The 9,722-nt window shown below is 38.9% G+C and overlaps 1 protein-coding gene across 2 annotated transcripts; it reads right to left on the minus strand.

The window, feature by feature from the left end:
* Nucleotides 1–162: 162 nt before the first annotated feature.
* Nucleotides 163–4,657, minus strand: LOC131876852 (uncharacterized). 2 transcript variants are annotated; one of them, XM_059222360.1, is made up of 8 exons: nucleotides 4,104–4,657; nucleotides 3,753–4,034; nucleotides 1,570–1,671; nucleotides 1,288–1,405; nucleotides 1,067–1,219; nucleotides 837–943; nucleotides 676–763; nucleotides 163–592 (listed from the first exon to the last, which is right to left on the minus strand). In XM_059222360.1, the coding sequence occupies exons 1-8, from the start codon at nucleotides 4,191–4,193 to the stop codon at nucleotides 477–479; spliced, it is 1,056 nt and encodes a 351-aa protein (XP_059078343.1). In that variant the 5' UTR covers nucleotides 4,194–4,657; the 3' UTR covers nucleotides 163–476. The 2 variants fall into 2 exon arrangements, with proteins under 2 accessions (XP_059078343.1, XP_059078344.1); XM_059222361.1 differs by having other exon boundaries at nucleotides 3,753–4,012; nucleotides 4,089–4,657.
* Between the last annotated feature and the right edge of the window lie 5,065 nt (nucleotides 4,658–9,722).

The following is a 9,722-nucleotide window of genomic DNA, read 5'->3' on the forward strand; positions in this document are numbered from 1 at the left end:
ATACAGTGGACAGACAGTCATTGCACCCTGACCAGAAATAGTGACTGATAGTCAATGTTTCATCTTTCAAGTTCTCCTTCTTGGCTCTAACAGTCTTCTTGGGGTTATTGAGTGAGTCAAAGATAGAGGAATGGCTTTGACCATAGCAAATGAAAAGAAAAGAAAATTCAAGGGCTTACACCCCACCTATATTTCCCTTGTTATTTTTATTCACAGTGGCGGCAGATTAAGTTGGCATAACATGATCCATGATTTTTTTTTTAAATTAACCAGACAAATCTGAAGAAGAGGAAAATCATGATGAGGATTTCAAATACATAGCTTGCATTTCTTGATAATATTTCTTTTGTTTCAAAATGAGTAACTCATGCTTAAACGATAGTCAGGAATTGAAAAACAATTGCTCTAACATTATCAGATTCGACCAACCAATTTGGGCAAGCGTAAATAATTTTTGGGAAATTCCAAGTCTGGATTCAAATGTCCTCATTTTCCTGTTTGATTGAAGAACACCTGCGATGATATTTGTAGCTTAAACTCGTCTCAATCTTGTCTGCAAAAGTGATTCCGGTGATGCTGATTAAAACAAGTGCTGAAAAAGTGAATGAAAATTAATGACCTTCGAATGTCAATATGAACGTAGTGATCTGAGTGACAAGGTAACAAAATAACTACCTATTCCGATCCACCCGAAAATACTTGGAAACGACCCAAACCAGGTGGCTTCTATGATAATCACAAGAATGATATCCGACCGACGAACCTAGCAATTGGGTAAAACAGAAAATTATATATATATACTCATCGAACTCATCGGGCTACACTTTTACACTCACCATGGAAACAATGGTTGGAAGTGTTCTTCGAATAGCCATAACCATGAGAACTTGAAACACCACCGAGCACAAACCCAATCCAAAAATCAGCAACCAAACCACTGGCTCTGAAAGTAAATAAAAGACCAAGACTTCAACTAAAACATATTCTTTATCTTTTTAATATAATAATTTCAATTGCAGGAAGCCTCACGTGGGGTATGATGCCACGGCCAAAAATGAATACGCACCTACTGTGGACAAATCTCGTTGAATCAGATACATCTCAATTCCTAAAAGTGGGATCACAAATGACACCAAACTCGTTCCTAGTCCGGCGCAAAACAGGAATGCTTGATTAGGAACTTCGGTGGCCAAGGCCGGTGTCACGTGCGTTAAACTACCTAAAACAAAAGGACGGTATAATTTTCAAAAAATATACAGATATGTCTCAATGGCTTGGAATTCGTACAGCTTATGGCGAATGCTAATGTTAGAAGCAACCCAAGATAGTAGTCAATGTCACGTGTTTGGGAATCCACTTGTAAAGTGGGATTGGGTACAGGTTCCCCCTCGATCACCTCCAAAGTCTACGAGAAATTTTGAAGAAAAACCATCATTATGTTAAAAGCCGAGCATTTTCGTAAACACACAAGGAATTGGATTGCTTGAAGTTATCCAAGATCCCAAAATAGGGCCATCAAATACTTACCCCAGATATTTTTTATGGAAATTATCTGTGGTTAAAAATTACCTCATTGGACAATGGAGACGCATTGATGGATTGCTCAGTGAATATGGCCGTTGGTTGAACTACGAAAACCACACCCAATATCACGGTCAGGCAAAGGAAGACCTAGAAGTCTTGGGCTTGTTAGAGGATCGTCTAATCAGCAATTTTGAGGGAAATGGGCCAAATCCGAGCACAACACGTAAGGAATAGAGGACAATTTCAAAACATAACACTGAAACAGATAAGAATTATACTCGTCCTTTGGAAGTTGCGAAAACAGAAATGTCCAATCTATGCTTTATGACAGGAGTCCAAACCTACCAATTTAGGACCTCTTGCTAACGCTTGCTTTATTTCAACATAGTAATTCATGTAAAAAAATCATCTTGAACTATAAAGTAACAATCTAGGGTTAAATGCAGTGACTGCAGAAGCTTAAAGTTCGCTGTGATAGTGAGCCCTCGTGTATCCAGGTTAATTTAAACAGTGAAGTAATGCTCTCTCGTTTCTGATTTTACTTTTCTGAAAAAGGTAACGGTAACGGATCGGGCTTGTCATCCTTCCCGTTACGGTTACTTTCTTATCTACTTAACGAGCGATTTTTTTTCATTCCCTCTCAAATGCAATGACTTGCTTGCCACTGATGGGATCAAATAAATAGTCGCAAGAGTCATTCGGTTCACGTCATATTTACAAAACGTTAAAAATCGCATCAGCGTTTTTCCGCAGTTTTAGGTCCTCTTTTTCTGCCTAAGTAAGGGGCAACGATAACATTAACGATAACGCATTCCCTTTTCTAAAAAGTATTGGCAACGGTAACGCGTTGCTTTTTTTCGAAAACGGTTCAAGCCCTGGTTATAAATATTTCGTCTTCAACTACTGGGATTCACATTTCCATTAGTGGTTAAAAAATTCTGAAAAATCCCTTCTATTCGAGGTGACTAGGCTGTTCATAAAAAAGTCCGGAAGTTTCCAATTCTTTTTTCTTTTCAAATAATTTTACCGTATTCGGATCAAAGCCACCAAACCCAAGATGTTTGGAAAGTCTTGTTCTCTAATTTTTTCATCAGGGTTTTTTGTACGGTAAAAAACTCGCGGATAGTGGGACATTTTTTTCGCTGACTTCCTTACCGCGGCTCAAGACGAAAAAACCTTCAAAAAGAAATGAGAAATGTTTATTTTGACCATCGACATTGCCAAACCAAGATTTTTGCTTTATTGCTAGTTAACGATAAGCAAATTTCCACAAAGATATTGAGCAGGTCTCATCTATGAAAGATTTAGGTGTAGTCCTCCAAAATAATGGAAAGTTCGATGAGCATATCCAGCTGAAGGTGGGTAAGGCTTTTCAAATGTGTGGTTGGATATATCGCACGTTTAAGTCCAGAGATAGCATCACGATGCTAACTCTGTACAAGTCGATTGTCCAGCCACATCTTGAATACGCCTCACCCATTTGGGCTCCAATGAGTTCAGCAGGTTTGCAAAAGGTCGAGCAAGTCCAAAGATGTTTCACTAGGAACATCACAGGAATGAGAGAGCTCTCGTATTGGGAAAGGTTAGAACGGTTGGGATTGTACAGTACTCAGAGAAGGTACGAAAGGTATCTGATATTGTACGTTTTCAAAAGTATCCATGAGCTTTGTCCCAACCCAGGGTTTAGGGTCAATTCTAGTGACCGTAGAGGCTTAATGTGCGTTTTGAGAGCACCTTCAAGTCTTCGAGAATCCAGGCTAGTTCGAACAATGAAGTCCACATCTCTTCTTTCTCGGGCTCCTTCATTGTTTAATTTGCTTCCCTCTAATATTCGTAGGGAATACGTAGGCCTTGTTGATCCGGTAGCATCTTTCAAGTCAGACTTGGACAAATTTTTAGATAGCATTCCAGATCAACCCTATATTCAAGGACTAGCTCGGTCTGTCAACTCAAATTGGTTGGTAAACCAAATATCATATAAAGATTGAAAGGTAATAAATAGACGAATTATAACCTTTCATTTTAATAGTACTGGGGATTATATTCCCTGTAGCGGTTAGAAAAGCCCATGAAAAACCAAACCAAACCCAAAAACTGTTTTCCCTCAAAAACTGGAAGCCCTAAAGGTGACATTTCAGAACTTTTTCCAAGGAAATCGGAAAAGGTATCAATATCGGTCAATTAGCAACTGCTTCAGTATGAAAATGTCAGCATATTAATCCACTTACTCGCAATGGCGTTATAGCCTTGCCCAACATGATGCGAGAGAGTATGAGTGAAAAGACCGGAATGGTTGAGCACAGAACCGTGAGTTCTGTCAAAGGCACCAAGGACACGGCCGCAAAGTAGGAAGTGATCTTGATCCCCGAGGCCAATGTATATCCAACCAGATGAAGTAGATCTTGTCGACGAATTTTGGGAGCCCGATTGCACGCAAGCAACACGAGAAGAGGCGTGATCTGCATCAATCCCCGCCAAAAGCAAAGATCTGGAGTGGGAATTTTCCAACTCTGGATTGGATCAAGGCGAAATTAAACTAACAGAGCAATGGATCATGAGCTTACGTTGCTTTGATTCACCTTAATCACATAATTATTCATCAGAAGGATCACAGTAGAGACGAAAACAATGCAAGGTCCCGTGAGGGCATGAGATTGGGTTTCAGCCATTTTAGATACGTGTTCACACTTTGAAGTGTGAAGAGAAACTGGAATTTTCGGAGTTGTGTGTTTACTTAAAACATGTGTTTCTTGTCTCAGCACGTCTGGAATTGATCACTATCTTGCCAGTTTTCAAATCCGATGATAATGGAATTAATGTGCTTCTCTTTGCAATGCATCTTGAATACGGGACAAAAATACTTCTCATTTAACAAAGGAAGCTCTTTTCCTTGAAATGACGCAAGAAATTTAAAACAGGGGCATTTTAAAATTTATCGATTATGATATTGATGACCCTTGAACCTGGGCTTTAGAGCACAGACACTCGTTGATTGTTCTAGGACAGTCTACTCAATTAGTAAAAAGTAGATTGATGGTCATAAAAGACGGCCAAAATATGCATTTAAAATATTCATTTTAAGTCATATAATATGCATAAAACCTGAAGAAAATGGACACTTAAATATGCATTCTAGCTAAAAATATGCACTCAAGTATGCATTGAAACCAAAACATGCGATTGAAAAAAACCGTTAGAAATTGAAAGGTAGGAAGGACTTTGGCAAAAAAATAGATTCAAAGATGCTTTGTATAAAACGCAAAGGGTTGGAGAGGAGGTTGACCTTTTTTGATCGTGTAGGTATTGCGAAATCCGAGACCTCATTAGAAGGAAAGCAGGGCATTAGTAACGAAATTACAAGTAATGAAATGACAAGCAACGAAACTACAGTAATTCGTTCCTTTTTCGAAAAAGGAACTGTAATTGTATTACATTTCAAAATTGTGTAATTGTAACGACCCAAAATCTACAAGAATTACACGTTACTCGTTCCTTTTTGAGCTTCCAGAATGGTCTTTAAATTTCGTTTATCTCGTGACAGCTGCGGAACCTTCAGGCTCAACAGAAATTGCCAATTTTTGCTAATTCCATCTAGCATATTTTGATCAAAGAAAGTCAGGGTTGGAAATCGTACTTCCTCTCAACTACTCTGAGGGTGCTCTTGTTTTTTAATCTAAAGATCCGTTCGTTCGGCTGAAGATCTGATTCAGTGCAATTGTCAAGAAAAAAATATCTCTTGGCTTGAATATGATGCATCAAATTTCCAAAGCCTCATTTCCACGACTTAAGGGATGGACTTCTTACAGCGAAGCTTTACCGATTTGACAATGTCTAATGCTGTTTTTCGATCATGACTTTTGCGACATTGTTTCAAACCTTCAACAATCATTATTCCATCCAGGGTCCGAATTTTGACTTCTCTGAGCATTATGATGCAATACATCTTGAACAACTATGTCAAGATGAAACGACAAGGCTCGTTATTGAAAAATGTTGACACGAAATCTTCAAATGCTGTTCAATTTCTTTTGAGGAGAATGGTCTTGATGGTGTAAACCATAAATTGAAAGTTGAATAAATAAAAATCCGGATATCAAAAATGGTTACTTTCTCAACCGTTGGAGTTTTTTCAGAACCTTCAAAAGTAGATAGTCACACAAAAGGATAATTCTTATTTATGAAACAATCAAGAAAAGTTGTATTCATCTTAAAAGGCCAAAAAATTTACTTTCCTTCTGATACTAGCCATCAGCTTTTACATGAGAGAAGAATCGATCTTCCTGAATACCTACTGCTACTTAATATTCCATTAGTCTTTGGTTTTGATGGCCAAGTTTGATTTTCTTCAGACCTCCTTCGAAAATGACGGATTTTCATCAATTGAACACATTTCTTGGTTCCATTCCTTCAGTACAATCAGTACTTATTTCATATTGTTAATACCATGTCATTCTGGCCTTAGCTTAGTGACAACTTGCCAAGTAGAGCCAAAACAATGTCTCTACATGAAATTGTGTTGACCTGTGCGATCTAGTCCAGCCTAAGCCTTGTAGGACCTTAACTCTGACCTTTCTTTGACCTCTTGAACATCAGATTGAGATTTTCTGACCTTCATGGCCACATCTGTGCTTCAAAATTGATTGAAGCATTCTTTGAAAATATTGAATAACTTTTGCATCATATTTGGGATCTTATCAATATGCATTTTTTTCACTTCCAGGTTTTCTTTGTACGCTCAGGGTTGTTATTGAAGCGTAAATGTACGTTTGATAATGTCGATTTTGTCAAATCAACTTTCGTACAAGGTTCTCAAACTGGCACCCTTATTTTTAAGGAATTCGTGCAGACTGAAATTCTGACGATGTTCTTTTAAAGCCTCCAGTGTCTCAACTCCTGAAAGAATTCTTTTTTATAAGTTAAGACATTTTCCCCCCATAAACAAAGCGATATTTTAAAAGTATATCGAGGTATTTTTCTTGTCAATTACAAGCTATATAGCATGCTCTTCAGTGTCCAGATTTTTACGTGCTCAACCTTTATTAATATTAAATAAATTAATTAAACAAATATTATTAATAATAAAAAAATATTCATTTTTTTAGTAAAAGTAATTGTAACGAGTAACGACATTATATATATTATTTTCGAGTAATGGATGTGTAACGAATTACTTTTTTTTGACCAAAGTAACTGTAACTGTAATTCGTTCCTTTTATTGAGGAATTTGAGGAATGATTAACATGCCCTAAAGAAAAGACAGTTTTAGTTTTGCCTCCACCTTAAAACAAGTTAAGGTTGTATTTTTTTGTATTTGGGTGCTAGGGTTGGAGGGATGAGCCTCGCCCAGCCAGCGAAGCCATCATATCGTCCTTATACTTTTTCCGATAGGCAGGGTCATTTTCCGTATCAGTTTGGTTCTCCATCTGTGGGCAGGGTTAGCGTCTAAAAGTTTCCTTGAGACAGGTCGGGGAGGAGATTCGAACCAGGGACCTCTCTCGTATTAGGATCCTGCGCTAACCACTACATCATGTCTCCTCCCTTAAAGGCTTACTTCCGGCGCCAGGCTTTAAACCCACGACACCTAGGGAGAGGATTCTTGCCTTGTTTGCGCTGCCTCATAGACCGCTCGGCTGCACCAGTTTGGAGTGTGCGAGGACTGGGACTAGTTTGGGTAGTCAAGTGTATTTATTTTGAAGCACAGCTATGACCTGAATCTTGAATATTTTGGTTTTTTGATCAAAGCATGAGCACCTTAATGCGGTCGCATAATTGACGAGAGCACTGAGGGCCAGACACCGGGAAGTTGAACTTACAACGCTGAGAAGCAAGGACTGACGGGGTACGACGTAATGAATTCTCCATAAAATGAGTTATCCATAACTATATGCATATATATCTACATACCTCTAACAAGAATATATCTATCTATCAGGTGTCTTTCTTAAACTACCTATCTGGATTTTATGCACCTCATCTCGGCACACATTTCATTAAAAAAATCAGGCCATTAAATCAACAGAACTGATTGTCGCTGGCTTGTACCATGTTAGCGGGTAAAACTCTACTCAATGCATCAATTTACCAAGTAAGTCATTGATATTTTTTAATGAAATGTGTGCCTCGGTGCTTATGCATTGATTCTGAACTAAAACATTCGTGATTTAAACCATGATAGTGATTAGAAATACTAATACTGAGTTTCGGCCTAAACTAGTCCCAAGAGCCCATGGCGCCTTTCATCTGAATCTGAAGATCGGAACCTTCAAAATCGTCTCTTATTCAGTTCCGTTCATTCAGCAAGTTTTACAAGAAAGTAATGGATACTATCCAAACAGCCTATGACACCTTTTTTGCTGGCGATAAAAAGACATTCACCTAAACCATGGAGTACGGCAGTAGTGGAGTGGAAAGCTCTCTGAAACCTCGCTGGAAGACGTTACAGTTTTGCGTTACCTCCTAATCGAGTTGCTTGAACATGAAGATGGAATTCATAGAGGACTCTGCCAGCGGGAATGCATCAGATAGGAGGTAGGGCATAGTTCTACAAAACATCACTAGAAGACTTCCGATCTTCCACAGAGCTTTCCACTCCACTACTGACACACCCTCCACACCCTCCACACCTTAGTTCCTTACCCTTGACATGGAGTACGGCAGTAGTGGAGTGGAAAGCTCTCTGAAACCTCGCTAGAAGGCGTTTTAGTTTTGCGTTACCTCCTAATTGAGTGCTTGAACATGAAGATGGAATTTATTGAGCACTCTCTCAGCGGGAACTCATCTGATCAGTAGGTAACGCATAGCTCTACAAAACCTCGCTAGAAGACGTTCGATCTTTGACCGAGCTTTCCACTCCACTACTGACGTACTCCATGCCCTTGAAAACTAGTTGAGCCCTGGACGGCACAAAAAGGAGAGCGCTGCACTTTCACAAGAAAAAAGAATGACTTTTAATTTATGGGCTCGGCAGCTTCGACGATTTATCAATTATCAAGGGTGACTAATTTTGCTTTTGCCCATTTCTTGAGCGGAGTAAAGATTGGTGAAATCTTTATTGTTGTTTTTTTAATCTTAACAACTTATTTCCGTTTGATAAATGATTATTCAATTAAAGAAGCTAAGAAATCCATCGTAGGGGCAATTTGAGTTTTTAATAGTCTGCCAGTCATCAAGTTTACAGAACATAAGATCAGAGTATAAGAACCAGAGTATGATCCAAATTGGATCCTAATTGTGATTGATTCTGAATCCGCCACCAAAATGTCACATCGCGTTAACATTTTGGGACAGAATTGTTGACTACGGCAACCAAAACTTTGGAGAGTTGGGAGTTGTTATGCCTTTCAATGTTCAATGGTGACTCTGTTCTCCTCGAGAACAAAAATGTGACTTGTCTCCTCGAGCTCCAAATTGTGACATCTTCGGAGAGGTTCAAAAAACTGACTTCTCTCTTCGAGAATGAAAATGCGACTGTGGTTTTAGTTAAATTTCCCATGCCACGTTATGGGCTCAATTGTGCACGAACAGTTACCTAACTGATTGAGCATTTAGAGTAAGTCATTGAGGGACTGGAAAGACATGAGTCAGTTGATGTTGTCTATCTTGATTTTGCCAAGGCCTTTGATAACGTAGATCACGCCTTTTGTTGAATAGAATTCATGACATTAGGAACCAAAGCAAGGTTCTCAATTGGATAAGAAGCTTCATTCATGATAAGAAGCAAATTGTAAAGGCCGAGGGATCCCTTAGTGCAATGCATGATGTCAAGTCGGGTGCTCCCCAGGCCTCCATCTTAAGGCCCCTCCTTTTTTAAGTATTCGTTGCCTCGCTTCAAAAGCTTAGTATAACTGCCAGTCTCTCTTCTTATGCTGACGATACAACGTTAGTTTCTGATAGGGATGACCAAGATTCCACTAGCCTAGCAAAGAACCTAGATAAAATTTACTCTTTAAGTGTTGGGTGAGTGAGAGTAATATGGCCGTGAACGGAATGAAATTCCGCTCAATGACCTTCGGGTCAACTCCTTTGAATACTCCACTCGTAGATATTGGAGGTAATGATATTGAGCAGGTGTCATCTATGAAAGATTTAGGTGCAGTCCTCAAAAATAATGGACAGTTCGATGAGCACATACAGTTGAAGGTGGGTAAAGCTTTTCAAATGTGTGGTTAGATATATCACACGTTGAAGTCCAGAGATAG

This window comes from Tigriopus californicus, chromosome 2 (genome assembly GCF_007210705.1).
Source record: "Tigriopus californicus strain San Diego chromosome 2, Tcal_SD_v2.1, whole genome shotgun sequence".
In the NCBI taxonomy this organism is placed as follows: Eukaryota; Metazoa; Arthropoda; class Copepoda; order Harpacticoida; family Harpacticidae; genus Tigriopus; species Tigriopus californicus.